Raw genomic sequence first — 22,677 nt, forward strand, 5'->3', positions numbered from 1 at the left:
AAGCCGATATTTTCCATCATATTCACCAGAAATGAATGACAGCTCAGATCTGTACCTACTCAGAGGAACATGCAACACGTTTTGTAAAGTGTCCTGTGCCTTTTTCTCCTTCATCTCATTGGGGGACACAGATACTGTGGTGTATGCTTCTGCCGCTAGGAGGCTGACACTAAGTGGAAAAAAAGAGGTTAGCTCCTCCTCCGCAGTATACACCCTCGCCCCTATTGCGGGCGGAAATCAGTTTTTTGCTTAGTGTCCTATGGAGGCACACACAGTCTGGATCTCTCCAGACTATTTTTTTCTAGTTTACTATGAAGATGAGACAGGGGCGACGGATCCTAATGAAAGGGTCCGATCTCCCCAAACCATCAACGGGCGAGCACGCGTTGAGTATCGTCTCCGCGTATACTTTCCCGCACCGAGGGACATATCTGGGACTTTTCCCCAGACTTCTTTTTTTGTTTGTTATTTTATGAAGATGAGACAGGGGCAACGCATCCTATTGAAAGGTTGAAAGGATCCGATTTCCCCAAACCATCAACGGGCGAGCACGTGCGAGTATCCCTCTACGTATCCTTTCCCACGACGTGGGACATTATGCCAGACTTAGCCCTGTCCACCCCTAGGTATTGAAACCATGGGCTTGCACAGAGGCACAAGACTAGTCTGTGCGGCCCCCACTGCTCCACCAACGCTAGACGGCGTTGCTGCAAGGTAGCGGACGGTCCCTCTCCTCACCCCCTGAAGGGGTTAGATGGAGCTAGGGTGCCTGCACCGTCCTATTGTTTATCAAAGACCCCCTCACATACCTGCGCTCAGGCTGAAGAGGATCATCGGTGAGGAGAGGGTCGGGGAGGGCTCCTGCGAAGATTTCGGGCTGGAGCCCACAGCCGCAGCACGCCTCACGGCGTCCACTAGCCATGCAAGAGAAGGGCTGGATCCGTCAGGACAGGAACGCTGTGCCGGTCAGTAGCGCCACTTTTGGTACCGCGCCACCACCCCCCCACCCCGGTCGGGTAGGGGAAAAATTGAGGCCGCGGCTTCGGCCGGAGCTAGGCCGCTGCCGGAAGTTCCGCCCTCGGGGCCGCGTGTCACTTCCGGCAGCCCGCCCCACACTCGGCGGCGGTAAAAATCGAGACCCCGGCTTCGGAGCACGGGCTAGGCCGCAAAGTGGGAGTACCGCCCCTAGAGCGATTTTACAGGCTGGTGCACGCCACAGATGTCGGCACGCGATTTAAATGAAGCATCCAGGTCGGGGGGGGCAGGACTGGGGTAAGTGCTGCCCGAGAGGCCACGCTATAGGGAAGAACGAGGGGCTACCTCTTCCCCATATTCCCAGCAGCGGACAGATACAGCATGTCCGAAAAAAAGCAAAGACGCACATGTTCTTTTACGCGGCATGCATCTCTTGTCGGGCTACGTTTCCGCGGGCGCAGAGCAAGCATTTATGCGAAGCCTGCGAATCCAAACGCGCCCAGGAGCCCTCCCCTGCGACCGCGACCAATGTGTCAAAGCCCCCGAAGTGGGCCCGATCACTGTCACAGTACATGGCGTCGCTTACGAGAGCTATAGAATCCCTTCAAGCCCCAGATAGGGCAGGGACAGTGTCTCGCCGCCTTTAGAAGGAACCTCCACCTCACAGGAGCCTCCAGCCTGCAGGGGCCGCCCTCACTCCAGGCAGACCCGGGGGAAACGAATCCACACGGTGTCGCCCAGTCCATCCGGTGCCTTCGGCATCCGTAAGATCTGCTTCTCGCTCCCCGTCACCAGTGGTTGATAGCGAGCAGACCTCAGATTGCAACTCAGACGAGCCCGTTGACCTGAACACTCCAGAGTCACGTGAAACAGTGGACAGCCTCAGAGAAGCCATCAATCAGACCCTGGGGATTGAGGATGATACCGCAGCGGCTAAGGGGCATAAAGTGGCATGTAAACGAGTGAAGCAGCCACACAGAATTTTTTTCCTCTCACCCTGAGTTTGAGGACATAGTGCAGCGGCACAGAGAACGTCCAAAACGGCATTTTTTTCAGGTTAAAGGGCACTCGAAACACGTTATCCGTTTGCTCCGGACCTCCGTAAACAATGGATGGAATCCCTGATAGTGGATCCTCCGGTTTCACGCCTGGCCACTAAGACCATGTTATCTGTCCCTAGGGTTTCCTCGATTAAAGATCCCACGTACTGCCTTATTGAGAGCCTAGCTCGTTCAGTATATGAGGCGTCAGGGTCTGCACTCGCTCCCTCGTTCGCAGCAACTTGGGTAGCCAAGGCTATGATATCATAGTCAGAAACATTAAACAAGGTCGCGCAGGACCAGGATCTACCTGCAGAGATCTCGGAGGTCACATGTCAGATGACGATAGCCGGAGATTATGTATTGAATTCGTCTTTGGATGCGGCCAATTGTTCAGCACTTGCTGCCGCTAATGCAATCTCTATCTGAAGAGCCCTATGGTTGAGGACATGGCGGGCCGATTCTACTTCCAAGAAGTCCTTGACTTCCCTGCATTATCAGTGCGGCCGCCTATTTTTGGATCAACTTATCTCCGACTCCACAGGAGGAAAGAGCGGGTTTCTCCCTCAACAGAAGGTCAAATCGTTTTTTCGCCACCCGGTTCAGGCACGTTTTCGGGCCTTTCACAATGCCACCGGCCATTCTAGGACGGGCGTGACGGCATTGGTCAGGTGGCGGCCGCTAAGCAGCCTGAGCCTGGTCCGGGACCCGAATAGGAGACCGGTCCAGGGTCATGCGTTAAAAGACTCCAGGTGGACTACGGGGCCCAATTCCGCCACCTCAGGCCGCCCCAATCCAGGATAGGGAGCGGCAGGTCATATAGAGTCAACCCATTGGGGAGAATGCGTGCTCAACAGGCCAGATCGAGGGGACCCAGATCCTAAGGATCATCGGCCAAATGACTCGAGGTCTTTACCAGACGACACCAGCAAAGTGGGCGGCCGCCTACTCTGTTTTCACCATGTCTGAGCCAACATCGCTCACGACGCATGGGTAAAAGAATTGGTGTCCTCAGGTTACAAAATAGAATTTGTCAGATACCCTCCAAGATGGTTTTTTTTTTCCTGGCTTCCCAGGGTGGATACCCAGGTAAGGGCTCTATTGGGAGCCATCAAGTCGCTCCTGCACAACGGAGTCATTGTTCCAGTGCCGGAACACGGAAGAGCTCAGGGGTTCTATTCCAACCTTTTTGCGGTTCCCAAAAAGGACGCATCTGTCAGGCCTGTTTTTGGACCTAAAGCTTCTGAACAAATTCGTCAGGATCAGACATTTCCGGATGGAGTCTCCGTTCAGTCATAGCGGTCATAGAGCAGTGAGAATACTTGGCCTCAATTGACAGCCAGGACGCATTTCTGCATATTCCCATTTTTTCCTCCTCATCAGAGGCGGCTACGCTTCGCCATCAACGTTCAGCATTTTCAGTTCGTAGCGCTACCCTTCGGGCTAGCCACGGCTCCCAGAGTGTTCACAAGGGTTATGGCAGTTGTCAGGGCCACACTGCATTCTCGAGGCATAGTCGTCTTGCCTTATCTGGACGACCTCTTGGTCAAGGGCCCGTCAGTACGGGCATGTGAAGAAGGTGTCAACATCACGCTAGATACTCTTGCCGCTTAGATGGTTGGTCAGTGCAAAGAAATCATCCCTTGTGCCAGCTCAGAGGATCTCCTTCCTAGGAATGATTTTCGACACTTGCTGAAGGTTGATAATTCCCCCTCAGGAAAGGGCTCTGGTCTCCGGCAGGGAGTCCGGACACTACGCCAACCAGTCCCTCATACAATCCGATCCGCGATAAGGATCCTAGGGAAAATGGTGGCAGCAATCGAAGCGATACCTTTCGTCCAGTTCCATCCTTCACCCCCTGCAGCACGCCTTGTGTCAGCCTGGGACAAGAATCATTTTAACACACGATCGGCGATGCAAACTGTCCTTTCAAATCAGGCAGTCGCTCGGATGGTGGATAACCAGTTCCTCTCTGGCCTAGGGGAAACCTTTCCCCCCATGTTATGGGCTGATAATGACAATCGACGTCAGTCTCCTTGGTTGGGGAGCGGTGTTTCGCCACCACACAACCCAGAAACGGTGGTCGCCACAGGGGGCACGCCTCCCGATCAACTTATTGGGGATACGAGCAATTCGGCTGGCTCTGCAGAAGTTTCATCACCTTCTAGCAGGCCGCCCCGTCCGGATTCCATCCGTCACGGCGGTGGTTTACATAATTTGTCAGGGGGGCACCCGCAGCAGAACAACCATGCGCGAGGTGGAGCACGTTCTTCAGTGGGCCGAAGCAAACCACTCGGTGATTTCGGCTGTCCACATCCCAGGCGTGGAAAATTGGGCGGCAGACTTCCTCAGTCGGCAGGGTCTTGCATCCGGAGAGTGGTCTCTACATCCCGAAGTTCTTCAACAGATTTGTCAACTGTGGGGAGCTCCGGATGTGGACCTGATGGCTTCCAGAGTGAATGCCAAGGTTCCCACTTATGTCGCTCGGGCCAGGGACCCACAGGCATTCGCGGTGGACGCGTTGGTTCTGCCATGGAACCAGTTTCACCTCCCATATCTATTTCCCCCAGTGCCCCTACTCCCGAGAGTCAGCAAAGGGATCAAGACGGAAGGGGGGCCGGCGATTCTGCTGGCCCTAGACTGGCCCCGCGGAGCGTGGTACGCAGATCTAAGGCAGCTGCTCGCCGATGTTCCTGGGCGCCTGCTAGAGCGCCCAGATCTACCGTCTCAAGGGCTAATTTGCCACCCGAACTCAGGGACCCTGTGTTCGACGGCAGGGCCGTTGAATCTTGGATTGTAACCCAGGCAGGGTTCGGGAGCAAGGTGGTCGCTACAACGATTAGCGCCCGGAGGCCTGCTTCAGCATGAATTTACCACTACACCTGGAAGGTGTTCTTTCCTTGATGTCGAGGCCGCGATGTTTCTCCGCTAAGATTTTCGATCTCCAACATCTTGGTTTTTCTCCAGTCGGGCTCAGAGAGCCCGGATAGCTCAGTCGGTAGAGCATTAGACTCGGGCTTTGCCTCAGGTTGCCGCAGGAGACAAATGTAGGCCTTATCCGTCCTGTTCCAGTGCAGGTTTGCTACCAATTTGCAGGTGAAAACTTTTCATCCGGGTAGTGTCCCACTTGATACCTCCCTATATGGCGCCGATGGACGCCTGGGTTCTTAACATAGTCCAAAGTGTTCTGCAGGAAGCTTCATTGGAGCCGCTTCAGGATATCGCTTTGAGGTACCTTTCCTGGAAAGTTGTTCCCCTAGTGGCCATCACTTCCATCAGGCGGGTTTCAGAGCTGGCGGCTCTATCCTGCCGAGCTCCGTCCCTCACTTTCCATAAGTATAAGGTGGTCCTCAGACCAGCCCCTCCTTTTCTGCCGAAGGTCGTGTCCTCTCTTTCACATCAATGAAGATGTTGTTTTGCCTTCATTTTGTCCAGCACCGGTGCACCGTGTGGAAGAAGGCTCTTCACACGTTAGACCTGGTAAGAGCCCACCGGAGGTAGGTCTCGCGGACGGCACCCTTTCCTCAGACAGACACGCTGTTCGTGCTCCCTGAAGAACGCAGGAAGGGACTCGCTGCCTCAAAGTCGACCATAGCCAGATGGATTCGTTTGACTATTCAGGAGTCCTACTGCATTAGAGGCACGCCGATTCCAGCAGGGATCACAGCGCACTCTACCCGGGAGGTGGGCGCCTCTTGGGCGCTTCGGCATTAGGCTTCGACGGAACAGGTTTGCAAGGCAGCAACCTGGTCCAGCCTGCACACATTTACCAAACATAATATCCATGCTCAGGCCTCGGCGGATGCAAGCCTGGGTAGAAGGATTCTCCAAGCAATGGTGGCGCACCTTTAAACAGGAGGTGCATGTAGCTTGGATCGGTGAGTCAATCTCCCACCCAGGGACTGCTTTAGGACGTCCCACAGTATCTGTGTCCCCCAATGAGATGAAGGAGAAACATGGATTTTTGTGAGTACTCACCGTAAAATCCTTTTCTCCGAGACGCTCATTGGGGGACACAGCACCCACCTTATTAGCCAGTTGGCTCTTTTTTAAATTAATGTGTTTACTTATTTGATATAAGGGTGGTGTTTTCCTTTGGACATGTTGTACCTGTATTAAGGCTGATTTGTTATCCTCCTACTGCTTTGGCACCAAACTGATTTCCGCCCGCAATAGTGGCGAGGGTGTATACTGCGGAGAAGGAGCTAACCTCTTTTTTTTCACTTAGTGTCAGCCTCCTAGCGGCAGAAGCATACACCACAGTATCTGTGTCCCCCAATGAGCGTCTCGGAGAAAAGGATTTTACGGTGAGTACTCACAAAAATCCATGTTTCTCCTTTCCAGCTTTTGGCAGGAATCTACCCGATTGCTCAGATTCAGGAACCTTACACCTCCGTGGGATACCTGTCCTGCCGAATACCAGTTCCCAGGTTGCTCAAACTGAACCATCCAGATGGACAAGATCAGGACTGGACTGCATGGGGCATCTGTGAAGGTAACGGACTATAATATATACACACACTATATATACCCCATATAATATATATACTGTATATACCCCATATAATATAGATACACTTTATATACCCCATGTGTTCATAGACAGTAGTAACAGCTTTATTTTCCTCTCCTCCCGTATTCAGCCTGGGCAGATAAGCGCGGCTACAAGACAGCGAAAGCCTCCCGCAGTGACACGTACAGGGGCGCCAACAGCCTGCTGCGTCTTGCTGTAGATGGGAGGCTTTGCTTGTGCATGAGGCCCCCTGGATACTGCCATCAGAAAGGTAAGAGGCTTACCAAACTATAAAGATTCACCCGCTGCTCAAGGGAGTGTAAGAGGAATAGACAAACTGAATAGTGAGTGCAGCTCTGGAGTATAATACAGGATGTAACTTAGGATCAGTAATGTATGTACACAGTGACTGCACCAGCAGAATAGTGAGTGCAGCTCTGGAGTATAATACAGGATGTAACTTAGGATCAGTACAGAATCAGTAATGTATTGTATGTACACAGTGACTGCACCAGCAGAATAGTGAGTGCAGCTCTGGAATATAGTACAGGATGTAACTTAGGATCAGTACAGTGTTAGTAATGTAATGTATGTACACAGTGACTGCACCAGCAGAATAGTGAGTGCAGCTCCAGAATATAATACAGTGTGTAACTCAGGATCAGTAATGTATTGTATGTACACAGTGACTGCACCAGCAGAATTGTGAGTGCAGCTCTGGAGTATAATACAGGATGTAACTTAGGATCAGTACAGGATCAGTAATGTATTGTATGTACACAGTGACTGCACCAGCAGAAGAGTGAGTGCAGCTCTGGAGTATAATACAGGATGTAACTCAGGATCAGTAATGTATGTACACAGTGACCGCACCAGCAGAGTAGTGAGAGCAGCTCTGGAGTATAATACAGGATGTAACTCAGGATCAGTAATGTAATGTATGTATACAGTGACTGCACCAGCAGAACAGTGAGTGCAGCTCTGGGGTATAATACAGGATGTAACTCGGGATCAGTAATGTATGTACACAGTGACTGCACCAGCAGAATAGTGAGTGCAGCTCTGGGGTATAATACAGGATGTAACTCGGGATCAGTAATGTATGTACACAGTGACTGCACCAGCAGAATAGTGAGTGCAGCTCTGGGGTATAATACAGGATGTAACTCCGGATCAGTAATGTATGTACACAGTGACTGCATCAGCAGAATAGTGAGTCCAGCTCTGGAGTATAATATTCTGTAAAAATGTCTACACAAAGATACTTAACTTTCTATAGATATCTTTCATTCTTTGGGTAGCACTACTTATTACACTTACATAAAACTTTTCCTCTTGTAGAGACTTTTGAGATGCACCCAGAAACATTGGAAATGATTTCCCAGGTTCAGTCACGAGGACTATCTGAGAGTCACTCCTTATCAGACGGAGAAGAGGAGGAGGAGATCTCCAGTTCAGGAGAAGAAGAGGAAGAACGTGACCGGGATGCAGATGAAGAGGAAGATGAAGATGAGGATCCATCTGACACAAAGAAGGGGACCAAAAGTAAAATTGCTGACGTGAACCCTTACGCCCTCCTCGGTGAAGACGAGTGTTGAGGAGTTTTGTTGTCTTTTCTAGTAAAGGTGAGGTTATCGCCTCTGTAGAAAATCCTTCCCATGATTTGCTTACTGCACAGTAACCAGGCAGAGCAGCCCAAGCACAAGAATCTTCCCCATCACTGCTCCCTGTTTACTCCATAGCGGAGTCCTGCAGGCTGCGACTCTTCAGCTGTTACCCAACTCTCAACAGCCTGAGGAGGCACAGGTTGTAACTACAGCTGCAAAGTTGACCTTACTTTACGGATGGATGAAGATTGAATTTTTTTTTTTTTTTGTTTGTTTGCAGGAGAGGCAGATAATGCACGTATGAAAATGTTACACAAGTGGCAGCCTTCTTGTTAAAGCCCCATATATATTAGAAAATTAGTTTTGAAGGGTCTCCTGGCTTTTTCTTGACAGATGATGTTGGGGAGAGACGTATCAGTCATTTTTAACATCGTCTCTATTCTGAAAACTCATGCTCACACCCTGAGGCGTAAGGTTTCCCGTGACTCCTGCCTCGGTCAGGTCGATGCCCATCCCGCTGGCACAATGGCTGCTTATCCTGTGTACATTCCATCCTCATCATTACTGGACCTCAATATAGAAATGGTGACGGATTGGGGTTTGTCTTTGCCTCGTACGAGCGGCTTCTATATTACATTATTATTGTGCGTGCTTTTCTCCATGCATTTCATATTGAGGGGAGAGCTTGAGGAGGGGGGACCAAGGTGCTAAGCATAACCGAATCTGTATTATTAAAGTATTTCAATGGAAAAGTGACGTCGGATGCTCCAGTTGCGCATGAATTGCGTAGCATCTTTTGCCTTGAGCTTCCTGGACTACTAGGTTGGGTTGAATAAAGAGGTATGTCAATCACGTCAACCAAATTTTGGAGACTTGACGCTCTACAGCGTCTAGAATAAAAAAAAATTAAAGCAACTCGTCGTTTTGTGTTTGCAGCTCCTCTGCCATTGTGTGCGTTAACGTAGAGACAGCCTTCAATCTGTGCATTCTTATCTCATCTGGGCTCTGCTTCTTGGCACAGATGGAAATCAAAAGGATACTTTTATTGTCATCCGTAACCATGGAGACACATACATCTGCATTGGAGCTGTAGACACAGATGGCAGTTTTTTTTAAAGTTGCTTAATTTTTCGTTTTAGAAGCGACAAGACCTTCCCTTTAAGTGCGACATCACATTTGTGGAGAGGTAAGGCTGCCAGCGACCCCCTGCATCGTGGCTGACTCCCCACACAAGGACGCCCCTACCTCATATTCGGTTCGCCCACCCTCTCGACTTACGCTTCAAGGCACATTTACTCGATCTCTTGTAGTTTTCATGGCTTCAAATCTCTATTTTGCTGTATATGAATAAATCCGATTCTATTTACTGATCCCCCATGTCTTTGATTTCGCTCATGTGACAACGGACTACTTCTCCTATCGTCCACTATGGGGCCACGGCAGCTGGAAAGACAAAGTCAGGGCAGCTTGTTCCTTTATGACAGAAGTCCAGCGAATATCTGACATTCCATAGTAACCATGGAAAAGCCCATTGTCCGCTGGAGTCCAGCTGCTGCTAGGAGCGTCAGCTATTCACAACGGGACACAGCTGCTGCACTTTTGTCTTCAGACTGAAGGACAACTCTCATCGGACGCCCGGCATGCTAATTAAGAAGAGTTATTATCCCAGGGAAATCACGCAGCCACTCATGGGCCCAACGATGAGGGCGGATGCAAAATGTGTCACTGTAAAACAAGACCCACCAACTGTTCTGCAGCTTTCTCCTGTACTTTGTGCGTTTTTTTCCTTACTGATCTCTGCTAGCTGTCAGTGAATGGGGATATGTCTACAATATCTACTATATAATCGTCTAATTCTGTCTGTAACGGAAATCCCGTGTCGCTGACACAGGCGCAGTCCGGCCGCTGATCTCCTGATGGTTGCCATGGGTCATCTCCTGCCGCACGGAGGTCAGCGGCGACGCACCCGGGAGATGAAAGGCGCAGCGCTCAATGTGCGGATGGTACCAAGGGTCCGGAGGAGAGGAGACTGTCCTCCCGGCCCTGGGTACCATAAACCTGTAAAAAAATAGAATTAAAATAAAAAAGTGATATGCTCACCTTCCGATGTCCCCCGGACTCTTTCTCTCCTCACCACGCGCCCAGCATCTTCCGGTCCCAGTAATGCTTTGCACGAAAGACCGCTGATGATGTCGCACTCTCGCGAGAGTGATGTCATCTCCGGTCCTTCGCACTAAGCATTACTGGGACCAGAAGATGCCGGGCGCGTGGAGAGGAGATCGGGGGCCGTCGGAAGGTATATCTCTCTGTAACGGAAATCCCGCGTGCAGAGCACTGTGCCCTCCCAATGCGATAGCATCAGGCCTCCATCTAGTATAGAATATATTTTTTGTATTCCAGCCTAATACAGCATAGAGATTTTTCACCCATCAAGACAGGTCTCGGTTTGCCCGACGCTCTCTTCTGTCATCTTAGTTTGGTAAAATGCATCGGTCACAGAGGAATTGTTAAGATACAATGCCGTTTTATACATTTTTTTTAGGTTTGTACAATTTTTAGCCTCTTGGTAACATTTGTTTCATTTTAGCACTTCAACATCCTGCTTGCTATCAATGAATGATGTTCTGCGTACTAAAAGTTACCGAATGTTTCACTGTGTTATGACTAAAGGAGTCATTGTTGAAGACTCCCCCCTTGTCATAGGCTGTATGGATGTCAGAGGGTGGTCCCTGCGGAAGACCCCATTCTGATAAGAGCCTGTAGGCTAACTTCGGCTGACGCCACAGATATCGATTGGTTCAGCCGCAAGTCTGTGTACGGGGGCTCTCAACAGATGATCATTGGAAGAAATAAGGATCCGAAAGATCCGTCTGTCGATCGTTTTTGTTCTGTAAGAGATAAATCGCCACTAGAGATGCCTGGAAGAGGCTCTGTGGAAGAAACAGGAGTGCTCCTATGTATGGGGATAGTCGGGATAGATAAGGCCTCTTTCACACTTCAGTTTTTTGCATTAGTTCAAATCCGCTAAAAAGTCAGACAAGCGGATCCGTTCTTAACTGATGTGAACGGATGGCACAGGATCCGTTTTCAGACGGATCCTGAAAATGAGGAAATTTAAAGGAATCGCTGGCCGGGGGGGGGGGGAAGAGAGAGAGACTGACTTTTGGCGGATCCTCAAAAAAACACGGATGCAACGGACAGCAATCTGTCACAATCCGCCATTAATGCAAGTCAATGGGGAAAAAAACGGATCCTCAAAAAAAAAAAAAAATTGAGGATCCGTTTTTTTCAAAACCTGGCGGATTGTGACTGATTGTAAAAAACTGAAGTGTGAAAGAGGCCTAACAAGCGCCCACCGATGAGCTAAGGACAGTATGATGAGCAAAGAAAATTTTTTTATAACACAGTATGGGGAGCGAGGAGCAGATGGGTGTGAACATAGTATGGAGAGTGAACAGGGAAAGTGACTTTGCTAATTAGTTTTGTGTAGGGACTCATAAGTGTGGGGACCCTTGGCGTGGGTTAAGAGATTATGTACAGTATTTTGGCCAAAATATCAACTAATGCCTCACCATTTTTTGTATTTTTTTTGCACTATATTTTTCAGGGTGTAGCCAAGCCCAAATACATCTGGTCTCGCATGAGGGGTGTTCATACTGTGATGCATTGAGTGTGTGCTGGCCAGCCCGCCTAATCAAAAAATAGGGGTGTGACTAATAGGCTGTGAACCAGACACTATGCTGTACCTTTGTGTGAAAAACGCCCTATGTGGGCCTTTATTGTGCAATTGTATACTGGGCAGTCACCCCCTCCAGGAATGGGTTGGTGGAGATTGGCTGTTGATCTCGTATTTTGCACCTGTGTTGCTAACATCTTGCTTTATGGGCTGGCTGCACCCTGCAGTGCATTTGTTTGAAGATCTGGGCAGGTAAGCTAATTAGTTTAGTGTAGGGACTCGTAAGCGTGGGGATCCTTGGCGCGGGTTATGAGTTTATGTATTTTGGCCAAAATATCAACTAATACCTCACTATTTTTGCATTATTTTTGTACTATATTTTTTGGGGTGCAGCCAAGCCCAAACACGTCTGGTCTCACATGAGGGGTGTTCACACTGTGATGCATTGAAAGTTTGCTGGCCAGCACACCTAATCGAAAAGTGACCAGGGGAGCACCTATAATGAGTCAAGTTGAGCATGTTGCCTCAGGCGTCAGGCAGCTGCTGTGCAGAGAGGGAGGCAAGCACAGTGGAGTCTTTTTCCTGCACTGTACAGTGCTGACTGACCTGAGGACTGAGGAGCTTCTTCCTGGCTGCAGTTTGGTCACGGTGCATTCTCGGATTAGCTCAGGCAATCTGGGTCCTAGTGCCAACCTTGCATTTCTCTTACACACTTCCTAGTCCTGCCTCACTGCCTGCAACTTGGTAAGTGGCGTGTCATGGTCACTGGGGGATGAATGTGAGAGGATGGGGGTATTGTGGGGGCTGAAGTGGAGGAGGAGGACAGGGCACTGGGGGGTGAAAGAGGCCTAACAAGCGCCCACCGATGAGCTAAGCTTTACGGGGGCTTTAGTGAGGTTAGCGGCTAATATAGACCCGGACTGTCTATTATCCATATATCGAGTTGCCAGCATGCATTTCTAAATTTGCCCATCGACTGGTCAGCTCCATGAAAGAGGGGTGTTCACATCTCATGAAGTGATGATATATTGCTAGGTGTCACATAATTTTACATGGTGGGGGTCCAACCTCTGATCCTAAGAATGATGGCGGCCACAGTCCGGACCAGATTCATCCCTGCAGACCTGTCAGTGGTTTTGCCGCAGGCATACAATCAAGAAGCCACAGATCTGATTGCCAGGATCGACGGCGTCCCAGAGGTCGGACCTCCACCGATCACAAAGTGGAGACCTATTCTGGCTAATTCCGATTACTTTTTGACATAGGGATATCACTTTTAAGGTCAGTGAAAATTAAAACCTACCGCAAGAAAAGAAAAACCACAGGGCACAATGTGTCTAAAAGAATCTAGAAAAACAAAATGTCAATCTTTATTTCTGCAAATTAGTGATATTCAGCCAATCTCTATATATTAACATCATATAAAAAAAAAAAACACAATCTCATGTAAAGCTTTAAATTAGCAGAACTATATATACACATCAGGCTGTAGCGTACGAATGTCCAAGCCTCCTCATGGCTGACCATCCACACAGCTTGTAACTATGGAAGATCAAGACGTCTAGAGGACCCCAGACTCCTACAAACATCTATGGGGCTGCCAGCGAGTGACCAAGGAGTCATTCAGAAGACCCTCAAACGGGCAAACGAAATTCTTTAGCAACGTCGTTTCGGCCGAAGTTTCAGTAACGTCCTATCGGAGACCTACCACTGTCTGTGCAAATTTAAACATCAACTCTCCCAATGTATTTCGAGGGTTCATTTATACACCCCACTTAATAGGAAAAATTCAGAAAAAAATCTGATTCTATGTAGAAAATAGTTTCGGGTTACAAGCATCTTTGACATTTTCATCTCGCAATCCATCTATTATTCTGCTCCAGAAGCTGGAATTACTCCATTCACTGGAAGAAAGGAGAATTGTCTTAAGAAGTCCAGACTGAACAGATGGTGGTGAGACGGCCGCAGAAGTTGGAGGGGGTGAGATGTCCTTTTATGGAGAGGCCCTTGAAATCGGAAAGCGGCCGCGAGATGCAGTCTAGAGTAATGGAGTGCGTCAACTTTTCTAGATTAGTTAAAGGAGTGTTTCAGAAATATTCCCATCCAGCAGATGTTTGTGCAGAATGTCAAGTGAGGGGGCAGCTCCCTGTTGGCATCACTGGCGGATAAGGATTCCAGAGCGTGGGATGACGGAGGTGAAGCCTGGCGAGGGGCTCAGGATAGATGCCACTCATTTTTTGCATTCTTGAAATATCAAGTTTCTCACTTGGACAGACTTTAGGATGCGAAACCTTAACAGCAGCCTGAAGACTTGGGCAAGCCAGCAGCAGTAAGACTTATGGTATGGAGATGGGGGGGACTGAAAATGAGCAAAGAACGTGGGCGATTTTCTGGAAAGGCGAATGTCCCCTCCAGGCTTCGTTACACTTGAAGTTTGTCATACAGTAAACTATTTCAAGAGGGATTAGTACAGAGGTAAGACCCCCAACCCAACGGGGAAGATCTCAAATTCAATGCTGGAGGATCTGAGATCTATGATCAACGCCATTTTTCTAGAGCATCACATACAGTATATTCATAGGGTGCTAACGAGAAAAATGCTAATTGTTTAACAAGCTTTTTTCACGTGGAATGTGATAACATTCAGATTTCAGTAGGCACGACTAATATCCCATGAGGCTATGATGCACCTGGTAATGGCCGTAGAATATTGCTCTATGTTCCTCCAGGTTTTTAAGAGCTGAACTTTATCGAGACCCTTCTATTACTTCCAATGATGGCTTTTGTAAAGTGGACAATTCCTTTAAGAGCTCAGGAAACTTGTGAACGATGTTCAGTGTGCACTTTTTTCACTTCATGGACTTGTGTTTTGATCAATTCTTAACGGATGCCATATTGAGTCATGGTGGGGGTCATGATTAATCCAGTGTACTGAGGACAGTGCGAGTTTCCATTTCACATTGTATGTAGAGGTCACGTCTTCCCTATGGCTGGGGCATCCAGTGTGTATGACGGGATGAGACACTTTGCAGTGGGATACTTGTAATGCAGGAACACAAGGCCGTGTATAAGGCTTTCTGATGACAGGAGCACAGAAATGATGCCGGGGTGTAAGATGATGATGCAGATAATGGAAAGAGTACTCAACAGTCCTCCGATTACTCCTTCACTTCCACAGTAGAACAGCAGAGGGCGTGAGAGGTGAGCAAAGCGTGGATATCCTGGAAGGATGGCCGCTCCCTGCAGTCTCTGGCCCAGCACTGCAGCATTAAGTCATAGAGGGACTGGGGACAGGGCGCAGGCCGGGAGAGAAAGATCTGCAGGAGCAAAAAAGACACCAAATCAATCATTGACTATAGCATGAACCAATACAATGCAGAGAGAATAAGCATGATGGGGGCTTTAGTAGTTTCTGACAGACCCATGTATCCCAACCTGTGGCAAATCCAGCTACTGCTAAACTACAAAGCCCAGCAAGTCCATATAGCACCCCTCTTGTTTATAGAATATTTAGTATTGAAATTTATATATGTATACAGTGACTGCACCAGCAGAATAGTGAATGCAGCTCTGGAGTATAATACAGGCTGTAACTCGGGATCAGTAATGTATGTACACAGTGACTGCACCAGCAGAATAGTGAGTGCAGCTCTGGAGTATAATACAGGATGTAACTCAGGATCAGTAATGCAATGTATGTACACAGTGACTGCACCAGCAGAATAGTGAATGCAGCTCTGGAGTATAATACAGGCTGTAACTCGGGATCAGTAATGTATGTACACAGTGACTGCACCAGCAGAATAGTGAGTGCAGCTCTGGGGTATAATACAGGATGTAACTCAGGATCAGTAATGTAATGTATGTACAACACTTTCAACTCTCTACTCCGTCCCACAACACCTCCTCCCCCTCCTCTCATTTCTGCTGAAGACTTTGCCTCCTTCTTTAAGCAGAAGATCAACACAATCAGACAAAACTTTGGCCCGCAGCCCCCAATGCCCCTCTTCGCTGCTCAGCTCTGTTCTGCAAAAGCCAGCTTCTCCACCATGACAGTAGATCAGCTCTCCACCCTTCTGTCAAGATCACACCTCACCACTTGTGCCCTCGACCCACTCCCGTCCCACCTCATCCCTAACTTGGCCACAGTCTTCATCCCATCTCCAACACACCTTTTCAACCTTTCACTTACAAATGGTGTCTTTCCCTCATCCTTCAAACATGCCTCAATCACACCCATCCTCAAAAAGCCCTCCCTTGACCCATCCTCTGTGTCCAACTATCGCCCAATATCTCTTCTCCCTTATGCCTCAAAACTACTGGAACAGCATGTATATCTTGAACTGTCCTCCCACCTCTCCTCCTGTTCCCTCTTTGACCGGTTACAATCAGGCTTCCGATCGCATCACTCAACTGAAACTGCCCTAACTAAAGTCACTAACGACTTACTAACCGCCAAGAGCAAGCGACACTACTGTGTCCTCCTTCTCCTGGACCTGTACTCTGCCTTCAACACCAAAGACCATTCCCTCCTGCTACAGACTCTCTCATCTCTTGGCATCACAGACCTGGCCCTATCCTGGATCTCATCATACCTAACAGACCGAACATTTAGTGTCTCCCTCTCACACACCACCTCCTCACCTTGCCTCCTGTATGTCGGTGTTCCCCAAGGCTCTGTCCTAGGACCCCTACTATTCTCCATCTATACCTTCGGCTTGGGACAGCTCATAGAATAGAATCCCACAGTTTGCAGAATCACCTCTACGCCGATGACACGCAGATCTACCTATCTGCACCTGACCTCGCCTCCTTACTGACTGAAATCCCACAATGTCTGTCTGCTATCTCAGCCTCCTTCTCTGCTCGCTTTCTCAAACTGAACATGGACAAAACAGAATTCATCATCTTTCCCCCATCTCACTCTACCCCTCCACCAGACCTATCCATCAATGTCAACAGCTGCTCTCTTTCCCCAGTCCCGCACGCTCGGTGCCTTGGGGTGATCCTCGACTCTGCGCTCTTTCAAACCAGATATCCAAGCCCTCGCCTCCTCCTGCCGCCTCAAACTCAAAAATATTTCCCGGATCTGCTCATTCCTCAACCACAAAAACACTTGTGCATGCTCTTATCATCTCCCGCCTCGACTACTGCAACCTCCTACTCTCTGGCCTCCCCTCTAGCACTCTGGCTCCGCTCCAGTCCATCCTACACTCTGCTGCCCGACTAATCCACCTGTCTCCCCGCTATTCCCCAGCCTCCCCCCTATGCCAGGCCCTTCACTGGCTTCCTATTGCCCAGAGGCTACAATTCTAACCCTAACCATGACATACAAAGCCATCCACAATTTGTCTCCTCCATACATCTGTGACATGGTCTCTAGGTACCTACCCGCACGCAACCTTCGATCATCTCAAGATCTCCATCTATACTCCCCCCTTATCTCTTCTTCCCACAACCGCATACAAGACTTCTCCCGTGCTTCCCCCATACTCTGGAACTCCCTGCCGCAACACATCAGACTCTCACCATCAACGGAAACCTTCAAGAAGAACCTGAAGACCCACCTGTTCCGACAAGCCTACAGCCTGCAATGATCCTCGGTCTAATGAACCACCGCACAACGTGCTCTACCCTCTCCTACTGTATCCTCACCCATCCCTGTAGACTGTGAGCCCTCGCGGGCAGGGTCCCCTCTCCTTATGTACTTGTGTGTCCCTTGTTTTACACATGTTTATTATGCTTGTCTATATTTCCCCTTTTCACATGTAAAGCGCCATGGAATAAATGGCGCTATATAAATTCATAATAATAACTCAGGATCAGTAATGTAATGCATGTACACAGTAACTGCACCAGCAGAATAGTGAGTGCAGCTCTGGAGTATAATACAGGATTTATCTCAGGATCAGTAATGTATATACAGATTGACTGCACCAGTAGAATAGTGAGTGCAGCTCTGGGGTATAATACAGGATGTAACTCAGGATCAGTAATGTAATATAAGTACACAGTGACTGTACCAGTAGAATAGTGAGTGCAGCTCTGGAGAATAATACAGGATGTAACTCAGGATCAGTAATGTAATGTATGTACACAGTGACTGCACCATTAGAATAGTGAGTGCAGCTCTGGAGTATAATACAGGATGTAACTCAGGATCAGTAATGTGTGTACACAGTGACTGCACCAGCAGAATAGTGAGTGCGGCTCTGGGGTATAATAGAGGATGTAACTCAGGATCAGTAATGTATGTACACAGTGACTGCACCAGCAGAATAGTGAGTGCAGCTCTGGAGGATAATACAGGATGTAACTCAGGATCTGTACAGGGTAAGTAATGTATGTACACTGTGACTCCACCAGCAAAATTAAGAATACAGCTCAACAGTATAATCCAGTATTATTAATGCAAAATTAGTATTAATCTGCCCCATCTCCTCATGATCCACATTGCACAGGTATGAGCTTTGTATATGGCAGATTCAATAAAAAATGTATGCCTCTGGTTACCTGTAGGATATCACTATTACTTGCCCCAATACTCACCTGTTTCTTACTGTCCCTGAATACTTCCCCAGCATTCTCAATCACGTCTTCATCATTTAGCTCCCCGTATGGCTGTTCTTTACACAGCATGAAAATCTCCCATAGAGTCACTCCAAAGGCCCAGACATCACTGGCGGTGGTGAATTTACCCTATGGATGTGGACAACAGAGAGGGAAGAGTCAGTGTTACTATATGGAGATGTCTAATGTGGTGGCGATTACAGCTTCCATAACGCTTGTCACCCAGTTTTTCAAGACTCATAAGTAGAAAATCTGACTAGTCACTTACCATGAGTATACACTCCCAGGCCATCCACCGGATCGGCAGCACTGCCCGGCCCTGTATGCGGTAGTAATCTCCAGCGTACAAGTTTCGGCTCATACCAAAGTCAGCTATCTTAATGGTGAGGTTTTCGCCCACCAGGCAGTTTCGAGAGGCGAGGTCCCGGTGTACAAAATTAAGTGACGAGAGATATTTCATGCCGGAGCAAATCTGCAAGGCCACGTGTAGGAGGCTGAGGTAGCTGAGGAGAAGACAGACCAGGTCACACAATCTGTTATCGCCACGTTCTATAAATATGTCACCTACATCTGCGCTCTCCAACATTTAGCTGTTTGTAAACTACAACTTGAAGCATGTCCATCATGGCCCCTAGTACCTGTGGGAACAATTTGATTCAACTTTTTGGACAAATTACTTTTCATGGTACCGCTATGGGGTTTGTCACTAGGGCAAGACTAAGGTTGGTTGAAGCTGCTGGGCAAAAAATTGGTAGGGCCTCCCAGTCCACCTCTGGGAGCCACAAACATTTCCCACTGAAGTCCATGGCTGTTTCGGAGACACAGTGGAGAGTGACACACCTCATCATTCTTCTTAACTAGAAAGTGTCAGCAAATGGCCCACCACGGGGAACTCCATTTTCCAAGTGGGTTGCATGCCATGCAGCCTACAAGGTAAATGGCAAGAAAAGTACCCAGTACATACTGGGCAAACAATTCTCCTGACCAACTTGTCATTTTAAGAATTAGAAGAACTAGCCTGATCTGGCAGTGTAGGTAATAAAGCCCTCCTCGATTCCCAGGGTGGTGGTGGTGAAGGCACTGGGCACTATGCCGTCCGCCCTCTCCAAACCTGGCCCTGGTAGTATGCCAATATTGGTGATATCTGTGGCAGGTCATATACATTAGATTGCCACAAGATCCAATCCAAATTGCATGGAGCTGCCAAATGTCTCGAGTTTCCCCAATATCCATGCATAGGATTTGCTAACCTAATACACGGAGGGTTATGTCCATCCTCCATGCGCTTGTCCTCCTTGGCCAACTCATGGGCACTGAGAAATTGGTTAAGGTCGCCATTCTCCATGTACTCAGTAATCATACAAAGCGGATCCTCATCCAGACAGGCCCCCAAAAGGCGGATGATGTGTGGGTCGCTCAGACGGGACAAAATCTTCAGTTCTTTCAAGAAATCACTCCTGAGAGACAACAGAAAACAAGCAATGATCAGGGATGAAGGCAAGAACCTGACAAACCGATAGGGGAGATGTTAACACATCAAGGGGTACTGGAATGTAGCATTTGCCATAGACCGGGGGTCCATTCAGTTCTTTAATCAGTACTCAAACGGTTAATTTACCGGGCATTTTTATTTGCATCCGACCGTAGTAATTTGACCGCCACAAGAAGACTCCGGCCTTTACGAATGTTGAATGGGAACTGAAGAACTGGCAGCTCGTGGGGATTCACAACCTCACATAGATGAACCTGGAAAAGAGCGACATAAATTACAAGATGCACAAATATTGGGGGAGGGCTCAGAAAATCACTAAGATACAATATGGGGGGGGGATTCTCCACATTCCTTTTACAAAAATCTGATTAGTAAGGCAATTTTAGGCGTTTTTTGACCTAGGGTGAAGATCAGACTGACTGCAAGGGATGTTCTGCCTGACAACCCTATAGCGTACGTGACAACTTTTCAGAGTAGCAGCCATGTCATGGTATTCGCCATCTCAGTCCGCTTTAGTAATCAGATTTTCCTAAAACTAAACTTAAGTGGGGAAATGAGAAGAAGAAGACAGTTCATAAGTGGCCATCAGGAAATAATGGGCATGCAAGGATGACCAGGTTCTCTGGAAACCCAAGAAAGACATTGAAACAAGGAACAAAAACAGGCCAAGAGCCACAGTTTGGTACCAAAAAAGCAATAAAAAAGTATTGAGACACAAAAAAGAAGGCAGGGAAGTAACAAAAGAAATGAAGGGGTCTAAAGGGCGGTCAACAAAACCGTAGATAAATGGTAACGGCCCGCTTCATCATTTGTTGGTTGTTTTTTTTTAAGTAACTTTTCTTTTTTCGTCTTGGAATCATTGACGTTTTCTTCAAAATAAGAAAAACTTTTGAGCAAAATAATACTATTTTTTTTGTCTTTTTTTCCTTATTTATGAATTTTTAGATCAAAACGTCAGCTAAAATGTGGTAAAATTGGTGCAAAAAATTTCACATGTACAAATAAAAAAAATCACTCCCAAGTTGCAATTCATGAAGCGTCCACAAACTTGTGGAAAACTAAATCGACACTCACAAAGGCAAACAAAGAAAATAAATTACAATAATTAAAAAAAAAACAAAAAAAAAAACCCAATAATAGACAAATGAATAATAGGCAAAAAAATACCAAAAGATAGACTTAAAAAAAGAAGAGGTGCATGTGCAATAATGGATCCTGGCCGTAGTGTTCATGTAGTGATGGACACTTACCTCTCCGAACTGCCCTTCCCCCAACTTCTCCCGGAATAGAAGATGCCCCCGGGGGAACTTGCTAAGGGGCAGTTCCTTGGAGGTGAGCAGGTCGGCAGTCAGGGCGGGCACTGCGTAGGTGTTACCCCCTGTCACCCCCTGCAGGGTGACAATATCGGCTTCAGCATAGTGAGGGACGCTTGGGGGGCACAACATGGGTAGCTTAGGGGACTCCAGTTCTCTGTAACCGCCTTCTGGGGAGAGAAGAAAAAGGGTAAAGTAGGGGGGATATTAAGCGAAGCAGAGAGTAGGGAAATAAAAGGGACAGTGCAGGGAGAACGATGAAAAGCGAGAGAAGAATGTTCGTCTACGATGTGGTCCATGTTCAAGGACCCCCCCCACTAATCTCACAACTACATATGATGTCGCCTGCTATAGGTCCATCAAAGAATGAGGACTAGTCCTGGTTGGTCCCATGCCCTTTGGTATTGGAGAGTGAGAACCCGTGAAGGACTCTACGGGGGGTGGAGAATTGGCCCAGCACTATAGAGGGGTCCTTTGTATCTCAGATTTGGTGTCATGTTTTCTGCACAACTATTTATTTATTTTCGGATGGTGTTCCCCTATAAAGGGATATTCCCATCTCCAAGATCCTATCCCAATAGGTAGTAGGTATAATAATAATAATAATATTAGCAAATGCCTCCAGTTAGAAATGTTGTATAGTTATTCTGATTCGCTATGTCACTTACCTAATGTGCAGGGCATTGCAGTAGCTTAGGTATCCATGGTTACGACCATTAAAAGCAGTCTAACTACAGTAACTGTCAGTATATGAGTGGTTGTAACCATGGATACCTACACTATTGCAATGCCCTGCACATGAGGTAAGTGACATAGCTAATGAGAAGAACTATACTACGTTTCTAATTGTTGGTATTTGCAATTATTATTCTTATTATTACACCTACTATATATTGGGATCGGATCTTGGAGATGGGAATTCCTCTTTAAGTCCAATGCAACACAGATGAGTTCTCTATAATAACTCTGACTGTCCCAGTATTGAAGATAGTAGGAGACACCTCGTTAGGCACAGACTCTCCTTAAGAGACAGAGACAGCGAGATGGGAGAGTTGAAGCTGACCGAAGCAACGGAGTGACAGCCCCTTACCCTGGCTGCTGATTGGCTTAGCCTGCACGCCACCAGGCTCTGTGATTGGCCGACTGTAGGTGGAGAGCAGGAGCTCATAGGCTGGGTTGTTTAACAGCAGAGCTGGAGAGACACATGCAGAGTATATAGTGTATACTGCCATCACCATGCAGACAAGTACACGGAATTAGATAACACGCATGCACACGGATATACCTCCCCGCAACACTCTGTTAATACGCCAGTCATCTAAGCCCCGCCCCATCCCCTGGCCACACCCCTTAATATTTAAAGGGATATACCATAAATGCTTGATAATCGCAGATGCAATAGTTGAGGGGTTATACACATGCATCTTCAGGATCTTATCTCGCCTGTAGAGGTAGACCCCAAATCTAGTGATAGGTGGGAGTCACAGTTAT

General features: G+C 47.9%; 2 protein-coding genes across 7 annotated transcripts in view; one reads left to right on the forward strand and one right to left on the reverse strand.

The window, feature by feature from the left end:
- Positions 1-9,506, forward strand: part of GNL1 (G protein nucleolar 1 (putative)) — a 36,131-nt gene extending 26,625 nt beyond the window's left edge. Inside the window, exons 10-13 of one of the 3 annotated variants that reach the window (XM_073548925.1) lie at positions 6,360-6,510; positions 6,659-6,799; positions 7,870-8,153; positions 8,416-9,506. In XM_073548925.1, coding sequence (XP_073405026.1) covers positions 6,360-6,510; positions 6,659-6,799; positions 7,870-8,126 — 549 coding nt within the window. In that variant the 3' untranslated portion in view covers positions 8,127-8,153; positions 8,416-9,506. Of the gene's footprint in view, positions 1-6,359; positions 6,511-6,658; positions 6,800-7,869 lie in introns of all 3 variants that reach the window. The other 2 variants (XM_073548926.1, XM_073548924.1) reach the window with 2 other exon arrangements.
- A 3,641-nt stretch (positions 9,507-13,147) lies between these two features.
- Positions 13,148-22,677, reverse strand: part of DDR1 (discoidin domain receptor tyrosine kinase 1) — a 101,447-nt gene continuing 91,917 nt past the window's right edge. For 3 of the 4 annotated variants that reach the window (XM_073548928.1, XM_073548927.1, XM_073548930.1), the window contains 7 exons: positions 22,277-22,378; positions 21,124-21,356; positions 20,000-20,127; positions 19,632-19,838; positions 18,650-18,884; positions 18,361-18,510; positions 13,148-15,128 (listed from right to left, as the gene is read on the reverse strand). In XM_073548928.1, the coding sequence (XP_073405029.1) occupies positions 14,970-15,128; positions 18,361-18,510; positions 18,650-18,884; positions 19,632-19,838; positions 20,000-20,127; positions 21,124-21,356; positions 22,277-22,378 (1,214 nt within the window). In that variant the 3' untranslated portion in view covers positions 13,148-14,969. The remainder of the gene's footprint in view (positions 15,129-18,360; positions 18,511-18,649; positions 18,885-19,631; positions 19,839-19,999; positions 20,128-21,123; positions 21,357-22,276; positions 22,379-22,677) is intronic. The other variant, XM_073548929.1, reaches the window with a different exon arrangement.

Source organism: Dendrobates tinctorius, unplaced genomic scaffold (genome assembly GCF_039654945.1).
Source record: "Dendrobates tinctorius isolate UK_male_01 unplaced genomic scaffold, ASM3965494v1 ptg000158l, whole genome shotgun sequence".
NCBI lineage: Eukaryota > Metazoa > Chordata > Amphibia > Anura > Dendrobatidae > Dendrobates > Dendrobates tinctorius.